The following is an 18,755-nucleotide window of genomic DNA, read 5'->3' as shown; positions in this document are numbered from 1 at the left end:
CACTAATAGAAAAAGAAGAACAAACAAAGCCCAAAGTCAACAGAAGGAGGTAAATAATAAAAATTAGAGCAGAAATGAATGAAATAGAGACTGAAAAAACAACAGACAGGATCAACGAAACTAAGAGCTGGTTGGGCCAGCCTAGGGGCGCAGCAGTTAAGTGTGCACGTTCTGCTTCGGCGGCCCAGGGTTCGCTGGTTTGGATCTCGGGTGCGGACATGGCACCACTTGGCACGCCATGCTGTGGTAGGCGTCCCACATATAAAGTAGAGGAAGATGGGCGTGGAGGTTAGCTCAGGGCCAGTCTTCCTCAGCAAAAAGAGGAGGATTGGCAGCAGATGTTAGCTCAGGGCTAATTGTCCTAAAAAAAAACAACTAAGAGCTGGTTCTTTGAGAAGATAAACAAAATTGACAAACCCTTAGCCAGACTTACTATGAAAAAAAGAGAGAAGACTCAAATAAATAAAATTTAAAATGAAAGAGGAGAAATTACCATGGATACCACAGAAATCCAAAGGATTATAAGAGAATACTATGAAAAACTATATGCCAAAAATTGGACAATCTAGAAGAAATGGATAAATTCTTAGATTCACACAACCTCCCAAAACTGAATCAAGAAGAAATAGAGAATCTGAACAGACCAATCACAAGTAAAGAGATTGAAACAGTCATCAAAACCTCCCAGAACAAAAGTCCAGCACCAGATGGCTTCTCTGGAGAATTCTACCAAAGATTCAATGAAGATTTAGTACCTATCCTCCTCAAACTATTCCAAAAAGTTGAAGAAGATGGAACACTACCTAACACATTCTATGAGACCAACATCACCATGATCCCAAAGCCAGACAAGGACAACACAAAGAAGGAAAACTACAGGCCAATATCGCTGATGAACATAGACGCAAAAACCCTCAACAAAATAGTGGCAACCCGAATACAGCAATACATTAAAAAGATTACACACCACGATCAAGTGGGATTCATACCAGGGACACAGGGATGGCTCAACATCTGCAAGTCAATTAACGTGATTCACTACATTAACAAAATGAGAAACAAAAACCACATGATCATCTCAATAGATGCAGAGAAAGCATTCGACAAGATCCAACATCCACTTATGATAAAAACTTTCAGTAAAATGGGGATAGAAGGAAATCACCTCAACATAATAAAGGCCATATACGACAAACCCACAGCCAATATCATTCTCAATGGGGAAAAACTGAACGCCATCCCTCTGAGAACAGAAACAAGACAAGGGTGCCCACTCTCACCACTTCTGTTCAACGCAGTATTGGAGGTTTTGGCCAGAGCAACTAGGTAAGAAAAAGGAATAAAAGAAATCCAAATAGGGAGTGAAGAAGTGAAACTCTTACTGTTTTCAGATGACATGATCTTATATATCAAAAACCCTCAAGAATCCATTGGAAAACTATTAGAAATAATCAACAACTACAGTAAAGTTGCAGGGTACGAAATCAACATACAAAAATCAGTTGCGGGGCCGGCTCCATGGCCGAGTGGTTAAGTTCACACGCTCCGCTGTGGCGGCCCAGGGTTCGGATTCTAGGCGCGGACATGGCTCCGCTCGTCAGGCTACGTTGAGGCGGCGTCCCACATCCCACAACTAGAAGGATGTGCAACTAAGATATACAACTGTGTACGGCGGGGTTTGGGGAGATAAAGCAGAAAAAAAAAAAAAAAGATTGGCATCAGTTGTTAGCCCAGGTGCCAATCCTTAAAAAAAAAAATCAGTTGCATTTCTATACTCTAACAACAAACTAGCAGAAAGAGAACTCAAGAATACAATCTCATTTACAATCGTGACAAAAAGAATAAAATATCTAGGAATAAATGTAACCAAGGAGGTGAAATATCTATACACTGAAAACTATAAGACACTATTGAAAGAAATTGATGATGACGTAAAGAAATGGAAAGATATGCCATGCACATTGTTGGAAGTATAAACATAGTTAAAATGTCCATACTACCTAAAGCAATCTACAGATTCAACGAAATCCCTATCAGAATCTCAATGACATTCTTCAAGGAAATAGAACAAAGAATCCTACAATTCATATGGGGCAAGAAAAGTCCCCAAATTGCTAAAGCAATCCTGAGAAAAAAGAACGAAGCTGGAGCCAGCACAATCCCTGACTTCAAAACATACTACAAAGCTACAGTGATCAAAACAGTATGGTACTGCCACAAAAATAGGGGCACATATCAATGGAACAGAACTGAAAGCCCAGAAATAAAACCACACATCTGTGGAGAGCTAATCTTCGACAAAGCAGCTGAGAACATACAATGGAGAAAAGAAAGTCTCAAATAAATGGTGCTGGGAAAACTGGACAGCCACAGGCAAAAGAATGAAAGTAGACCATTATCTTTCACCAAACACAAAAATAGACTCAAAATGGATCAAAGACTTGAAGGTAAGACGTGAAACCATAAAACTCCTAGAAGGAAATACAGGCAGTACACTCTTTGACGTTCGTCTTAGAAGGATCTTTTCAAATATCATGTCTACTCGGACAAGGGAAACCAAAGAAAAAATAAACAGGTGGGACTTCGTGAGACTAAAGGGCTTCTGAAAGGCGAAGGAAATCAAGATCAAAAAGAAAGACAACCCACCAACTGGGAGAGTAAATCATATATCGGACAAGGGGTTAATCTCCAGAATATATAAAGAACTCACACAGCTCAACAACAAAAACCAAACAACTTAATCAAAAACTAGGCAGAGGATATGAACAGACATTTTTCCAAAGATATATAGATGGCCAACAGGCACATGAAAAGATGTTCAACATCGCTAATCATCGGGAAATGCAAATCAAAAGTATACTAAGACATCACCTTACACCCATCAGAATGGCTATAATCAGCAAGACAAAAAACAACAAATGTTGCAGAGGGTGTGGAGAAAAGGGAACCCTCTCACAGCGCTGGTGGGAATGCAAACACGTGCAGCCACTATGGAAAACAGTATGGAGATTCCTCAAAACATTAAAAATAGAAATACCATATGACTATCCCACTACTGGGTATTTATCCAAAGAATATGCAAACACTAATGCAGAAAGATCTCCGCCACCCCATGTTCACGGCAGCACTGTTCACAATAGCCGACACTTGGAAGCAACCCAAGTGCCCATCGACAGATGAATGGATAAAGATGTGGGATATTCATACAACGGAATACTACTCAGCAAGAAAAAAGGACAAAATTGTCCTATGTGCAACAACATAGATGGACCTCGAGGGTATTATGTTAAGCAAAATAAGCCAAACAAAGCAAGACAAACACTGTATGATTTCATTCATATGTGGAAGATAAAACTAACAGAAAGAGATCAGTGGTTACCAGAGGGGAAGGGGGTTGGGAGGTAGGCATAAGGGTTAAAGGGACACATATATATGGTGACTGACAAATAATAATGTACAACTAAAACATAAACAATGCTATAAACCATTCTGACCTCAATATAATAAAAAATAAAACACAATTTATGTATAAAATGCAAGACAAAACATATTTTACAGGTGCAGCCACAAGAATACAAACACACAGAGAAAGTTCTGGAAGGACACAAGTTAAGCCATGACCCCAGGGAAGGTCAAACCCAGGGGAGGTTTAAACATTTCCAGATCACCTGAGTTTTTCACATTCCTTGGGTACTTGCAAAATTTAAAGTCATGAAACAAAAACCCTGAGACCCTCCGAGCTTCGTCCCAACTCTCTACTCCTACTTCCCCAGCATCAGGTGCCCAGAGAGACTTCCTTCAGTCCTACTCCTGGACCTGCGCGCCCAACAAGTCGCCCCCAGCCGCATCTGGCCAACAACAGGGGCTTCACCGTTTGGGGTCAAGTTCTTCCCCCAGGGGATGAGAGTCCACTTGGCCTAAGCTGTTCTCAGATGTCTCATAGCTTCCGGGCGTCCACCCAGCCTGGGTCCGAGCTTCGCCAATCCCCTTATTTTCCCACGCAGAAGTCCCGGAAGATGAGGTCCAGGATCTCCTCGGTGCCCCCTCCACCGGTGAGACGAGTCAGGTGCCCCCGGGCGACCCGCAGCGCCTCGGCCGCCAGAGCCAGGTCTTTCGCCTGCTTGTAGAGGCCGAGGGCGTCCAGGCAGCTCTGGAGGTGATGCTGGTGCCTTGCGCGCGTCAGCAGCGGTGGGCCTGTGGCCGGGTCCCCGCATCTGGAAGGAAAAAGACCGTCTTTTTCCAACTTCACAACTACTATTCGAAGGGAGGTGATCCGTACCCATTTTGCAGATATAAACTGAGCCTGCGGGGCAGTCATGCGCCCAAAGCCAGGGGCTCAGCCCCCACTTGAACCTGGGTGAAGGGAGGCTGTGGGACGGGCGAGAGGGGGGCTCACACTTCAGCCAGCTCCTTCCTCAGCGCCTCCAAGAGGCCGTCCAGCCCCTCCCCGGTCAGGCAGGACAGCAGCAAGTGAGGGGGCACGTCAGGACTGGGCTCTGGGCCCCTCGGGAGCAGCAGGTCTGACTTGTTCAGGACCAGCAGGAGGCGCTGGCTGCTCCCGTTGGGGCTCTGGGCTCCCGCAGGGGTGACAACCGTGTCCAGGAAGTTGCAGCTGGACGGAGAGGCCAAGTCAGAGGCGTCCAGCACAGCCAGAATGAGGTCCGCCTGCTCCAGTCTGGGAAGGAAGGGAGAACCAGGTGAGCGGGAGAACCCACTGAGCAGAGCCCGGGGAGGTGAGCAATTGAGGGCATCGGGCGGGGCGGAGAGCGAGGGACGGGGCAGACCCGGGGGCGGGGCGGAGAGCAAGGGGCGGGGCAGACCTGGGGTGGGGCGGAGAGCAAGGGGCAGGGCGGAGAGCGAGGGGCGGGGCAGACTCGGGGGGCGGGGCGGAGAGCGAGGGGCGGGGCAGACTCGGGGGGCGGGGTGGAGAGCAAGGGGCGGGGCAGACCCGGTGGCGGGGCAGTCTCGGGGGGCGGGGTGGAGAGCAAGGGGCAGGGCAGACCTGGGGCGGGGCGGAGAGCGAGGGGCGGGGAGGAGAGCGAGGGGCGAGGCAGACTCGGGGGGCGGGGTGGAGAGCAAGGGGCGGGGCAGACTCGGGGGGGCGGGATGGAGAGCGAGGGGCGGGGCGGAGAGCGAGGGGCGAGGCAGAGGCCGAACTCCAAGGGCTGCCCTCCCCAAATCACGGAGTCCCCATGGTTAAGGGAGCTTAGCAGCCTTTTCTGATTCAGGAAGAAAGAAAAATAAATGCAACAGAGGAAAACAACAGAGGAAAGGCCCCGTTTTCCACCTGCCCGCCCACCTCTCACGGGCGCGCCGCACACCCTCCTGCTCCACGGGCCCCACGCCCTCCCGCAAGCCCGCCGTGTCGCTCAGCAGTGCTGGGAACCCGGCCAGGTCCACAGGGGTCTCCAGCACGTCGCGGGTGGTCCCTGGCTCAGGGGACACAATGGAAACAGGTTTCCGGCCTGGGGGGAGAGGGTCAGAGAATGAGGGTGCAGGAGTGAGACAGCCCCTCCCTCAAGCTCTCCCTCCCCCGCCCAGCGCCAGACTGAGCTTGCGTCCTCCCTGGCCCCTTCCTTACACCGGAACGACAGCTCCCCAGCTCCTGGCCCCGCCCCTGCCCACCTCCCACGCACTGAGTAAGTTCACCAGGCTGCTCTTGCCGGCGTTGGGGGGTCCCGCAACCACTACGTGCGCCCCTGAGCGGAGCCTCTGTCCGCGCCTGGCATCTCGAAGGTGTGCGCCCAGTGCCACCTCCAGCTCCCGCACTTCGCTGTCAGCTGTGGGTGAAGGAAGCAGAGGGAGGGAGTGAGGGGGCTTCTGGGGGCTGAGATGCCAGGTGTCCCAACCCCGCACCCCAGGCAGACCCACCTCGCTCCAGGACTCCCTCCTCCAGATTGTCATCCTCACCAAAGTCGATATAGGCCTCCACATGGGCCAGAGCCTGGGGGACGGGAAGTAGGTAGTGTGATCACCCAGGAACCCACACCCGACCCGCCAATTTGCCCCGATCCAGCCCAACCTAACGGGCCAGATTGGCGGCTTACAGACAACAGGCTCCCACGCAGGGGATGGAAGGGGGCGGGGGGCTCTGAGGCAAAGAACCGGCAAATAGAGGACTTGCCTTAGTGAGGGTCTCGGCCCAGCTGCGGCAGAGGTGGCCCAGCTCCCCGTCCAGCTGCCTCAGGGCTTGCCGCCGCTGAGCCTCGGTTTCCGCATGGATCAGATCCGCCAGCCCTTCCACCTCGGTCAGACTCAGCTTCCCGTGGGCGAACGCCCGCCTGGTGAACTCGCCTGCCTCGGCCGGCCGCAGCCCTGGCACACTGCCTGAGGGAAGGTCGCGGGTACTGAGCTCCCTTGCCCTCACGCAGGCCGCTGGCAGATAGCACCCAAGGCTGCATACTCACCCAGGGCCTGCAGGACACCACTCACCACGGCCGGGCCTCCATGCACGTGGAACTCTGCGCAGTCCTCACCCGTGAAACTCTGGGGACCTCGTGAGGCGAGGAGAGGGGACTCAGGAGGAGGATACAGCCTGGGCAAACGCCTGGAGTGGGTAAACTGGGTCATGGGGGCTACAGTAGGTTCGAGATCTGGAGTCCCTCACCTGGAAACCAGAGCACCAGCGCGCGGTCCAACGGCTCCCCAGTGCGGGGGTCGCTGAGCAGCCGCAGGCAGGCGCTGCGGGGCGGGGGTACGTCCCGGGGCGCCGTGAGGCTCCGGAGGGCGTGGCCGCTGGCGGGGCCGCTGGTCCGAATCACTGCGATGCCACAGCGGCCTTGGCCGGAGCTCAGCGCGAAGATGGTGGCCCCGGAGCCGGGGGCCGGGGCGCCGCTTGCCTGGCGCATGCACGATCTGGGACTGGAGAGGAGGAGAGTCAATGCATCTGGGATGATCTGCGGCAGGAGCAGGTGGATCGAGGGCTCGCCGGTCGGGAGATGCCCCAAGTGGAGGCACTGCGGCTGGGGCAGGGACAGATTGGAGGGGCTGAGGCGGGAGGGTGCCCAGATTGAGGTCTCTGAGAGCAGAAGTTGACCCAGATGTGGGCTCTGTGGCACGGGGATGGACAGATTGGGACTTGGAAGAAAACGAAAGGCGGTTCGGCCGCAGGGAAATGGGCCCCCAGGTCCCAGGGAGAGTTTGGGGCCCAAGCAGCGCCCCACGCCCTCACACCCCTTTCCCCGGGTCGCCTCACCTGCGAGGCCCATGTGCCGCCCAGGTTACCAGGGTCCACAGTCCCCGCCACATGGATTCACAACCAGCGACCCGCCGGACCGCCCTGCCTGGGAAGCTTCAAGGCCGGGCAGGAGGCCCCGCCCACCCTGCGGCGTGACTGGTAAAGCACTCAGTGATTCTCGACTACCATTGGGCCCCTTAGGAGACGTACCGCCCACCCACCGATGATCTTCGTTTCTATTGGCTGGTGCAGGAAAAGAAACAGGGGGCTGCACGCGGCGGGGTGCAGCGAAATGGCGCTCCCCCGGCAACATTAGACCGAGTTTTTAGGATCCTAGAGCGGCGGGGAAATCCGAGACACCGGAAATGACGGGTGGAAGGACAGGGCTTGCCTCAAGGCCGTGGGAATTACAACAAGATACGGGTTCGAGTCCCGTTATTTCCATCTGGCCACTCCGTAGCCTTAGGCGACACAAGAGCGTCTCAGGGGCCGGGAGGGCTGGGTTCTGGGGAACCCACGCACTGGCCCTGGAAAAATCTTGTCCAAACTTCTGGGATTTCTACTCGTTTTCCCGGAACTCTCCAGCTTCTCGCCACTCCCCACCTTTCCCTCCGGCCTCTCCCTTGGCCTCGGATACCCTTGACTTGACAAATTCATCCTCAGGGTCTAGCTCCAAGGTCCCCTCCACCAGGAAGGCTTCCTGGAACTCCCGCACAGCCCTCTGTCTCTTCTGGGCTTCCATGGCGCAGGCCTGTTCGTGCAGAGCTGAGTGTCCGCTCTGTGTCTGGCTTCCCGAAAACCAGGCAGGGCAGCCTCGGAGATGACTTTCGGGTTAAGCCAGGACAGCGCAGGGGCGCGGAAAAACGCGCTGAGGGTGGAATTCCAGGCACCGGCTGGGCGGGTCTCCGGGGGCGCTTTCGCACGGCCGATTCTCTGGCTCTTGGACGGAGCGGGCGGGCGGCGCACCTGCACTTTGGGAAAAATCGGTCGGACAGACTAGAGTTTTAATCCCTCTATGCCCGCCCTGCTCAATTTTTTCATCAGTAAAAGGGACGATGACGTTCGCCGTCTCCGAGCTGTTGGAGCTGTCACAGGTATACATCAAATGCCTACTGTGTGCGCCTCCCTCGCTGGACTCCCAGTCTAAGGGAGGAGGCTACTGAGGATGGTCAAGGGTCCGGGTGCCAGACAAAATACTGAACGCCTAGTTAAATGTGAATTTCAGATAAACAACGGATAACGTTTTAGTATAACTATGTCCCGTGTATTATTTGAGAGGTATCTCAATAAAATTTTAATAATAAATAAAAATTTATTCGTTTATCTGAAATTCACCCTTAACTGGGAGAGCTGTATTTTTACTTGCTAAACTTGGCAAGTCTACCGGGTCCTCTCTGAGGTACACCCTGAAGAGTGCGGGGGTTAACTGGACGAAGAGGCGTGAAGAGTGTCCTAGGCAGCGGAACTGCATACGCTAAGGTCCTGAGGCAGGACCTGCTATGGTTATTTCTGCGCATCCCTGCTGTGGTGGTTGAAGTTATTGCTCCCCGGAATCTCGCCCGGCCAGGCCCGCCCTCTCCCACGTCCTGCCCAAGTGAAATCACGCCCATCTCCGATTCCACACCGCACCTTTGTAGATGGGGAAACTAAGGCTGAGAATCCAGGCCCGGGGCGGGCGGGGACGAGACCCAGAATACCGCGCGGGCGGGGACAAGGAGGAGAATGCACCTTCGGTGCGGGCGGGGACGAGCACCAGAGAGCAAGGTTGGCGGGCGAGAACGAAACCCACAAAACGACACGGGCGGAGTCGAGAACCCAAAAGCGACGCGCACGGGGCCGAGGAGGAGACTCGAGGTTTGGCGCGGGCGGGGACGAGAAGCAGCGCTCGGGCACGCGGGGACGGCGGCCGGCGCGGGCGGGCGGGCGCGGCCTTTGTCTCCTCCTCCGGCGCGCTCCTCGGCTGCGCCGGCCCCATGAGCCCGCGGCCCCCCGGCGCCCGGGCCGCCCGCAGCCCCTGACCTGATCTGCCCTCACCATGGCCGAAGCCACCTCAGGCGCCGGGGGCACGTCCGTGGAGGGCGAGCGCGGCAAGAGGCCCCCGCCGGAGGGCGAGCCCGCAACCCCGGCGTCCGGAGTTCTGGGTATGTGTGCGGCGGCCGCATCGCACAGGGTTGCAGGTGCCTGGGGTGCGCGCGGCGGCCAGACGGGGAGGGGGATTGGGGTCAGCTGTCCCAGGCTTGGAGTCCACTCCAGGGGCCGGCTCCTCCCGGCACTGCGGCTGCGGCCGGGCGGGCGCGGCGGAGCCCGTGCAGCGGGCGGGGGTCCCGGCGCAGAGACACGGACACGCCCCTTCGAGAGCCCTGGCCGGAGGCTGAGTCCGGTCACCCCCTGGGCTACCAGATCTCGGCCGGGCGGGAATGCGCTTGAGAGAGCCTCTCCGCAGAGGATATAGAATCATAGGTCCTGGGTTCGAATCTCAGCTCGGCTCTGTGACCTTGGGCGTGTGACTTACACGCTCTGGGCCTCAGTTTCCTCACCTGCGAAATGGGGTGAGAACCACACCCAGCTGTGAGGACGTGCTGACATAATGTGGTGAAGAACTCAGGGCTGTTAGTGAGCGCCCCATCGATTGTGGTTTTGGAGGCGGAGCTGGGCCTCAAGAATGAGTAAGATTTGTAAGGGAGAACCTGGGGGAAGGGCATTCCTGGGGAGGGCCTGGCTGGTGCAAGGACATGGAGAGAAGGAAGCAAGCCAAGCCAGAGCTAGCAGCGCCTTGAATGCCAGGCTGAGTGCCGAGGAGCCCTGGCGAGTGTATGAGCAGGGACGAGGGCTGGAAAGATCCACACTGGAGGTAGGAGTCCGAGTCCACAAGTGGCCTGACCCCGGCCTGTCTCGCCTGCCCCCCAGATAAGCTTTTTGGGAAGCGGCTCTTGCAGGCGGGTCGATACCTGGTGTCCCACAAAGCGTGGATGAAGACGGTGCCGACGGAGAACTGCGATGTATTGATGACCTTCCCAGGTACCCGTGCCCATCTGCCCAGGGCCCAGACTGGGCTCCCCAGAGTGGGAGTCTGTAGGAGGCCTCAGACCACTTGTGGCAAGAGCCATCAGTCCCTGTGCCCTTGGCAGACACAACTGATGACCACACACTGCTGTGGCTGCTGAACCACATCCGTGTGGGCATCCCCGAGCTCATCGTGCAAGTCCGCCACCACCGCCACACGCGTGCCTATGCCTTCTTCGTCACCGCCACGTATGAGAGGCGAGTCCCTGTCCCTGGCTTCTTGCTTACCCTGTCACCCAGCTCCTCGCCCTTACGAGCTCTAATTGCAAGGTCAGGCCGCCCTGCATTTGTCCCAGGCGGCTGCCAGGTGCACTATCCCTAGCTCCAGGATAGTGAGCCAGGGTCTCCCCACTGATCCACCTCCCCTGCCCTTCCTGCAGCCTACTCCGAGGGGCCGACGAGCTGGGTCTGCGCAAGGCAGTGAAGGCCGAGTTTGGTGGGGGCACCCGCAGCTTCTCTTGCGAGGAGGACTTCATCTACGAGAATGTGGAGAGTGAGATGCGCTTCTTCACCTCCCAGGTGTGGCAGCCTCCGGCCCCCAGCGCGCATCCCTAGCACGTGGGCTGCGGCTCCCTGTGCTCATGCCCTGTCCCCTGCAGGAGCGCCAGAGCATCATCCGCTTCTGGCTGCAGAACTTGCGAGCCAAGCAGGGCGAGGCTCTGCACAATGTGCGCTTTCTGGAGGACCAGCCAATCAGTGAGTGAGGCGGGGCCAACCCCCCCCAATCACATGTGGGGAGTTGGGTGGGGCTCTCAGGACAGCCTATCAAGGCATGAAGGCAGGGTCTAAGTCCAACCTATCAGGCTAGTGAAGAGTTGGGCGGGGCCTGGAGATAGGTTAATCAATAAACTGAAGGGGTGTGGCCTTAGCGAAGGGGTGGGGCTTATCCCCTGGGAGGCAGGTCCACGAGAAACCCTTTTCTGGGTCTAGGATAAAGCAGGGGCAGGACCATCGACAGCACTCCATGTACTGTGTGGTGCGGCCCTGGGCCTCAGTTTCTCCTCCAGGAAATCAGCCGCGACAAGCTCACCTTCTGACACCAACTTTGCACCATTCCTAAGGATTTGGAGCAATACACTGAAGCCAAGTGGCTTTGTTTAAAAACATGGTTCACCACAGGGAACCCCGCCCCCCCAGGTTTCCTGCACCCTTCCCTGCCTGCCCCTGCACCTCCCAAATTCTGAAGAACCAGATATTCCATCTACCCAGAACTCCTCCCCTGGGAGACCCTCTGTGGGTTTAAGAGCAGGTGACGAGCTGTGACTTGGGTTTCAGCCAAGGCGGGCTGGGCAGGCTAGGTACAGGCAGAGGCCAGGGGTCACCCATTCTTATTGCCCAGCAGTCCCTGAGCTGGCAGCCCGCGGGATCATCCAGCAGGTGTTCCCAGTCCATGAGCAGCGCATCCTGAACCGCCTCATGAAGTCATGGGTGCAAGCTGTGTGTGAAAACCAGCCTCTAGGTGCGGCCCTGGCCGGGCGGGGGTGGGGGGGATGGTGGTGAGGGGGGTGCAGGGGGCTGGAGTCCCAGGAAGCAGGGAGGGCTCACCGGGACCCTCTGTCCCCCTGGCAGACGAGATCTGCGACTACTTTGGCGTGAAGATTGCCATGTACTTCGCCTGGCTGGGCTTCTATACATCGGCGATGGTGTACCCGGCTGTTTTTGGCTCTGTCCTGTATACATTCACAGAAGCCGATCAGGTGCTGGGCGTGGGCCGGGCAGGGGTTGCGGTGCCCGAGACACCCTCCTCCCTGGGCCAGCCTGGCCAACAGGTCCGCCCCCCTCTGCCATCTCCAGACAAGCCGGGATGTCTCCTGTGTGGTCTTTGCCCTCTTCAACGTGGTCTGGTCAACGCTGTTCTTAGAGGAGTGGAAACGGAGGGGGGCGGAGCTGGCCTACAAGTGGGGGACGCTGGACTCACCCGGGGAAGCTGTGGAGGAGCCACGACCCCAGTTCAGGGTCAGTCGGGAGGGGCCTGAATCCAAGGACTCCGAAAATGGGGTAAAGCAGAAAACACACTGGGCCAGGGGCACTGCAGGAGCCCAGACGGGGAGGCGTGAAATAGGGCTGCAGCGTCAAAAGGGTATGCCAGGTGGGGGCCTGCATGCTGGAGGGGGAGGGTGGGACCCTGGATTCGAGGGACTGGGAAGGGTGCCCTAGGCGGGGCGCTGAGAGAGCAAAGGCTGGCGGAGAAATCTGGGCGGAGGGTTGGGAAGGTTGCGCGGCGCAGGGCAGCCCCTGGGGCCTCACGCTGGGCCCGGGCGCCTTCCGCCAGGGCGTGCGCCGCATCAGCCCCGTGACGCGGGCGGAGGAGTTCTACTACCCACCCTGGAAGCGGCTGCTCTTCCAGCTGCTCGTGAGCCTCCCCTTGTGCCTCACCTGCCTGGCCTGCGTGTTCCTGCTCATGCTCGGCTGCTTCGAGCTGCAGGTGACCACTGGCCCCCGCCCTGGCCCCGACCTGGTGACCACCTGCCCAGGTCGGCACCGAGCGGAGCCCTGCTGCCGGGTGACCACGAACCCCTGCCCCGCAGGAGCTGGTGCTGAGTGTGCGGGGGCTGCCCCGCCTCGCCCGCTTCCTGCCCAAGGTCGTGCTGGCCCTGCTGGTCAGCGCCAGCGCTGAGGGTTACAAGAAGCTCGCCGTCTGGCTGAACGACATGGGTATGCCCGGAGGGGAGGGCCCGCTGCCCGCCACCCTGCACCGGGGGAGGTGCCTACTGCCCGCGGGGATGTGGGTCACGCCCTCACTCGCCCCCTTGGCCTCCAGAGAATTACCGGCTGGAGAGCGCCTATGAGAAGCACCTCATCATCAAGGTCGTCCTGGTGAGTGGCGGCCAGCAGGCGGGCAGGGGCTGCGTGGGCTCCTGGGGCCGGGGTGACAGTGACCGCCCGCCTCCCTGCCGCTGCAGTTCCAGTTCGTCAACTCCTACCTGAGCCTATTCTACATCGGCTTCTACCTCAAGGACATGGAGCGCCTGAAAGAGGTGAGGCCCCCACCCCAGGCAGCACCCCCATGGCGGCCAGCGCAGGCCGGACCTGGCCAAAGGGGTCCATGGGCTCTCCAGCCCCTCCCCCCCCTCCTCCATCCTTCTCTCCTCTCTGTCCGTCTGTCCGTCCGTGCGTCCTCTCTCTGCCTGTCACCTCCCTATCTGTCGTCCACCTGTCCGTCGGTCCCTCCACAGCTCCTGCTCGTCCTGTCCCTGTCCCAGAGCCTCGAGCGGCAGCTTCAGGCGGTGCTGGTCCCGCTCGTGGCCCTGCGGTTCCGCCTGCTCCTCCTCTCCCTCCGGGGCCTCCTGCTCATGGCCCGGGCCAAAGTACGGGCAGATGGCGAGCCCACCAGGCCTCGCCGGGGTGGGCAGCGGGGCTGTGCTGGGGCCTCACCCCAAGCCGAGGGGGCATGCTCCGAGGGGCTGGGGCTGTGCTGACAAGAGTGCAGGTGGCAGGGACCCGTTAAGGCCCCAGGCCCCAGCTGAGCCTCCAGGCAGCGCTGTAAGTAGGGAGGCCTGGAGCCTGGGTGGGTGGAGAGGCACAGGGGCGCCCAGGCGGTGGTTCTGTGGCAGGTGAGAGTGACATGCTGAGGCACGGGCCTCCATGTCCAGGGACATCTAAAGAAGCAGAAACAGGAATTGGGTTCAGGGCAAGTGTCTGGAAACATGCTCTGGGAGGGTGGGTGCCCAGAGCCCTGCCTGCCCCCCATGTGGCCTCTCTCCACCCCTAGATGCTGGCCACTCTGCTGATCACCCGCCAGTTCCTCCAGAATGTGCGCGAGGTCCTGCAGCCACACCTGTACCGGCGGCTGGGCCGCGGCGAGCTCGGCCTGAGGGCAGCCTGGGAGTTGGCCCGAGCCCTGCTTGGCCTGCTGAGCCTCCGGCGCCCTGCGCCCCGCCGCCTTGAACCCCAGGCCGAAGAGGGGGGTGGCAGCAGCAGTGGCATGGGACGCAGGTGTCTCGGTAGAGGCTGTGGGGCCCCCGAGGAGGAAGAGGAGGCTACGGTGGAGCAGCGGCCAGCAGGGGAAGGTGGGGAGGTGGGGGACGGGCTGAGGGGGGACAAGGAGGAGGAGGAGGAGGAGGAAGACGACGACGAGGAGGAGGAGGAAGAGGAGGGTGAGGAGGGCAGCCTCCTGGACTGTGGGCTCCGGCTGAAGAAGGTCAGCTTTGCTGAACGGGGGGCTGGGCGGCACCGGCCTGGCCCAAGCCCAGAGGCCCTCCTGGAGGAGGGGAGCCCCACGATGGTGGAGAAGGGGCTGGAGCCCGGTGTGTTCACACTGGCTGAGGAGGATGATGAGGCCGAGGCGGCTCCTGGCAGCCCTGAGCGGGAGCCCCCAGCCATCCTGCTCCGCCGGGCTGGGGGCGAGGGCCGTGACCAAGGGCCAGACGGGGGTGCAGACCCGGAGCCAGGATCAGGTGACTCAGCCCGGAGGCAGCGGCGGCAGAATCGGGCATCTTGGATCGACCCACCCGAGGAGGAATACTCACCTCAACTCACCCAGGCCGAGCTCGAGAGCTGTATGAAGAAGTACGAGGTAAGGAGAGCGTCTGAGGATGGGCGCAGGGCCCTCAGAGGCCAGGCACACAGTCTGAGGGTGGAGGGTGCTAGGGGCGATAATGGGCTCATGATGCGGTTGGGAACCTCCCGGATGAGGAGGCTCTGGGTCCTGCAGGATAATCTGGGGAGGTGGGCTTGAAGAGAAGGTGGGGGTCTCAGGGAGGAGATGTCCTGGTCTGAGGGGTGCCCGCCTGCAGGACACGTTCCAGGACTACCAGGAGATGTTTGTGCAGTTTGGCTACGTTGTGCTGTTCTCGTCTGCCTTCCCGCTGGCTGCGCTGTGCGCTCTGGTCAACAACCTCATCGAGATCCGCAGCGACGCGCTCAAGCTGTGCACGGGGCTGCAGCGGCCCTTCGGGCAGCGGGTGGAGAGCATCGGCCAGTGGCAGGTGTGCGGAGGGCCGAGGGCTCTGAGCCAAGGCCCAGAGGGAGATGGGGTGCACCAGGGAGGAGCAGGAGGCCCCCGAGAGCAGCTGGAGCCCGCCTGAGCCCCGTGTCCCCCGCAGAAGGTGATGGAGGCCATGGGCGTCCTGGCAATCGTGGTCAACTGCTATCTCATCGGCCAGTGCGGGCAGCTGCAGCGCCTCTTCCCCTGGCTCAGCCCTGAGGCGGCCATCGTGTCCGTGGTGGTGCTAGAGGTGGGGCTGGCGGCGGGGCAGGGGCTGGGCAGCGGGCAGGCATCCCAGAGCCTGCAGCCTTCTCCTCTGTTGCCTCAGCACTTCGCTCTGCTCCTCAAGTACCTCATCCACGTGGCCATCCCCGACATCCCCGGCTGGGTGGCCGAGGAGATGGCCAAGCTCGAGTACCAGCGTCGGGAGGCCTTCAAGGTACGCAGGCTGGGGCCGGGCTCCGTTGCTCAGTGGGGCTTCTCCACGTCGCCAGGCTGGCGGCCAAGCCCTCAAAGGAGGGCAGATGCACAGAGCCCGGGGTAATAATTAGTGCTCCCAACAGGCCAGTCCCTTCCAGAATCCTGGTGGCATCCAGCACCAGGCTGGCACTCGTCAACATTCAGTCATCCGCCAGCTCTCCCGGCAGTGTCTCCTTCAGGGCCAGGGACACAGCATGCTTCCTAGAAGCCCAGCCTCTGCTGAGTTCCTCAGAAAGCTGCAGAGTGGGCCAAGGAGCTCACCGGCGCCGACCGGTGGAGCTCTCCGCGATGACCGAATGTTCTGTATCCACGCTGTCCGTGTAGCCTCTCACTACAGGTGGCCAACAAGCACTGGTGCAGCTGAGAAACAGAATTTTTATTTGAATTATTTGAATTGATACTGACAAAGCCACGTGTGGCTACTGGCTGTGGGACTGGCCAGTGTGGACTCTGTTCTGCGCCAGTCACGGCTCTGTCTCTCGCAGGTTCTGCAGAAAGCAGAGGACCACTGAGGCCCAATATTTGTTTGCCCTCTCCTGGCACACTGTCTGGCACACTGCTGGGGACAGAGGTGGTGGCCAGTAAACGTCCCAATCTCAATTCTCAGTACTGCTGTGGGTCTAGGGATGCAGTTAGCACCAAATAAGCATTTAGCCCTCTCCCCACTTCTGCGTAGACCCAGTGTGGGTCTGGTAGTGCAGCTGGCACCTAATAAGCATTTAGAGCTCCCCACCACATAGAACACCCACGTGGGCCTGGGCCCCTCCTCCCAGTCCCCCGTAACGTCTCCATTGTGTCCACAGAGACACGAGCGCCAGGCCCAGCACCGCTACCAGCAGCAGCAGCGGCGGCGGCGGGAGGAGGAGGAGCGCCAGCGCCACGCAGAGCATCACACCCGGCGGGAACGCGATGCCAGTGGCCGGGAGGAGGCGCGGGCCGAGGGCTCCGGGCTGGACCCCACCGCCCCTGAGAAGGCCTCAGCCAAGGCCAAGGGCAGCGGGACGGGCGGCCACGGGCCAGAGCGGCCCAAGCGCCCGGGGTCCCTGCTGGCACCCAACAACGTCATGAAGCTGAAGCAGATCATCCCGCTGCAGGGCAAGTTCCTGTCGTCAGGGGCCACGGCCTCGCTGGCTGGGGCCGGCCCCACTGCCCGGCCGCCCCCCGCCCAGTCGCCCACAGGCAGTGACACCCGCCTGCCCGCCTTCCTCAGCTTCAAGTTCCTCAAGTCGCCTGAGACCCGGCGGGACCCTGAGCGCAGTCACTCGCCACCTAAGGCCTTCCACGCTGGCAAGCTCTTCCCCTTCGGTGGGGCCCGGGCTGAGGCCGGGTCCAACGGGGCAGGCGGGCAGGCGCGGCTGGATGGGACCCCTGGAGGTGGCAGTGGCCGGGCCCAGCGGAGTGGGCCGGCGGACGAGGCTGCGGCTGAGGAGCCAGACGCCCCCCGGCCTGAAGAGGAAGGCTCAGGTCACAAGCTTTAACTCGGGGGTGGGGACTCCGGGCTGGGCTTTGGCACTAGGGGTGGGGTGGCCGGGCCAGGGGAGAGGGGTTGAAGGAGGCAGAGGAGGTCCGGTCTCTGGTACCAGCTGGGGACCCGGGCACATGGTACACGGAGCCTCTTGGTCAAAGCCTGCCAGTCTCTCCAGGACCCTGGAGAGCCTGGAGCCCCGTGCCTGACCCTCCTCACCCCCAGGGAGTGATTCCAAAGCCCCCTGTTCCAGGGCACCCAACCCGCCATGCTCTGGTACCAGGAGAGATGCAGGAGGCCCCTTCCCCACCTGGCCCAGCCTCTCCTGCCCCCACAAGACCCCACACTCAGCTCACTCTGGGGGACTGTACCCCAGGCCTCTATGCAAGTCTCCACCCCGTGGCCCAGCTGTTCGAGGAGGCCTTCCTTGGAGGCAGGGGCTGCGGCTGCCTCCCCGGCCTGGAGCTTGAGCTGCCCAGCCACAGGCTGCAACCACATTTGTGTGGAGCAGACTCGCGGGCCCCCACACCTGCCACCTTGCCCCTCCCAAGCCCAGCCAGGGGTCGAGCAGCCCATCCCCAGGAAGCCCAAGAGGTGGCAGCTGCAGCAGCAGGGACATAGATCAGAAGTCAGAGGGACTTCCTCAGACTGTCCTCTCCTCACGAAGGGGAGGGGCCCAGTGCCCAGAGGCAGGGGATGCACCCAAAGATGCCCACCCCTTGTCACTGATCAGAAGCAATAAGGCCCTCCATGTGCCTGGAAGCCCGGGAGGGAGCGCGGGCAGGGTCCCCAGCGGGCCCGGCGGCGGGGGCGGCACCCCCGGAACGGCCCCTCTCGCCTCCGCAGGGACAGCGCTGGCCCCCGCCCCGCGCACCCGCCGCAGCCGGAGCCCCGCGCCGCCGCCGCCGCCAACGCCGCTGCCCCGGCCCCCGACGCCGCCCGCCGGCTGCTGGCAGTGGGATGGGCCGTGGGGCTGCGGGGGCGAGAGCGCCGCCCCCCGCCAGGCCCCCACCGCCGCCGCCGCCGACTGCCCGCCCTGTGCCCTCGCCGGGCCCGCGCCCGGCCTCCAGCCCCTGCCGGGGGGCGCTAGCTTCTACAGCCTCCCGCCACCACCCCCCGAGCCCCTCGAGTCCCCCGAGCCCGCGGCGCCCTCGCCCAGCCCCAGCCCCAGTCCCCAGGCCGTGTGCTGGCCCGGCGGCTGGCACTAGCTGGGCCCGCCCGGCCTTCTCTTCTGTATGCAATAGCAGCCCCCGACGGGGCGACGCCGCCGGCCACCGCGCTTCGGCCACGGCCCCGGGATCGGCCCCGGGATCGGCCGCCCTCCCGAGGCAGGGCCGGGGCCGTGGCCCCCGATCTGCCGTTTTCCTTTCGACCAGGATGGGGGACACAAAAGGCAACCCCCAAAACCAACAGGAAACACACAGAATAGGCGATTATTTATTTGTTTTTAATTTATTTTGTCATATTTTTGTAAAACGGCAGAAATGCAATAAAGTCTATTTCAACAGTGCCTAAGGACAGAGCAGTGGAAGGGATTCCAGGGGCCCAGTGACCAGGTTGGCACAGGCTCTTTTGGGGCCTGGTAGGCCCAGGATAGGGGCCCCTCCCACTAAGAAGTGGGTCTCCAGGCCACAAATGGAAAA

The 18,755-nt window shown here is 60.0% G+C and overlaps 2 protein-coding genes across 7 annotated transcripts; one reads left to right on the top strand and one right to left on the bottom strand.

Annotated features, from left to right (window-relative positions):
- Window positions 1-2,715: 2,715 nt before the first annotated feature.
- On the bottom strand, window positions 2,716-7,378 carry GTPBP3 (GTP binding protein 3, mitochondrial). Its single transcript, XM_014865929.3, has 9 exons — window positions 7,196-7,378; window positions 6,608-6,861; window positions 6,408-6,494; window positions 6,125-6,327; window positions 5,872-5,944; window positions 5,637-5,780; window positions 5,300-5,465; window positions 4,397-4,675; window positions 2,716-4,214 (listed from the first exon to the last, which is right to left on the bottom strand). Exons 1-9 carry the CDS (start codon window positions 7,246-7,248, stop codon window positions 3,989-3,991), a joined length of 1,485 nt encoding a protein of 494 aa, XP_014721415.1. The 5' UTR covers window positions 7,249-7,378; the 3' UTR covers window positions 2,716-3,988.
- Window positions 7,379-9,062: 1,684 nt separating this feature from the next.
- ANO8 (anoctamin 8) lies at window positions 9,063-18,465 on the top strand. 6 transcript variants are annotated; one of them, XM_070519371.1, is made up of 19 exons: window positions 9,063-9,318; window positions 10,085-10,195; window positions 10,306-10,438; window positions 10,621-10,759; window positions 10,840-10,936; window positions 11,583-11,699; window positions 11,810-11,937; window positions 12,035-12,196; window positions 12,513-12,665; window positions 12,769-12,895; window positions 13,002-13,057; window positions 13,144-13,218; window positions 13,417-13,548; window positions 13,953-14,756; window positions 14,977-15,168; window positions 15,286-15,417; window positions 15,496-15,606; window positions 16,451-17,111; window positions 17,959-18,465. In XM_070519371.1, the coding sequence occupies exons 1-19, from the start codon at window positions 9,213-9,215 to the stop codon at window positions 18,318-18,320; spliced, it is 3,798 nt and encodes a 1,265-aa protein (XP_070375472.1). In that variant the 5' UTR covers window positions 9,063-9,212; the 3' UTR covers window positions 18,321-18,465. The 6 variants fall into 6 exon arrangements, with proteins under 6 accessions (XP_070375472.1, XP_070375473.1, XP_070375471.1 ...); XM_070519372.1 differs by having other exon boundaries at window positions 11,580-11,699; window positions 15,289-15,417; XM_070519370.1 differs by having other exon boundaries at window positions 11,580-11,699.
- Window positions 18,466-18,755: the final 290 nt, after the last annotated feature.

Source organism: Equus asinus, chromosome 10 (assembly GCF_041296235.1).
Source record: "Equus asinus isolate D_3611 breed Donkey chromosome 10, EquAss-T2T_v2, whole genome shotgun sequence".
Taxonomy (NCBI): Eukaryota; Metazoa; Chordata; class Mammalia; order Perissodactyla; family Equidae; genus Equus; species Equus asinus.
This window is presented reverse-complemented; position numbering and strand designations above follow the sequence as displayed.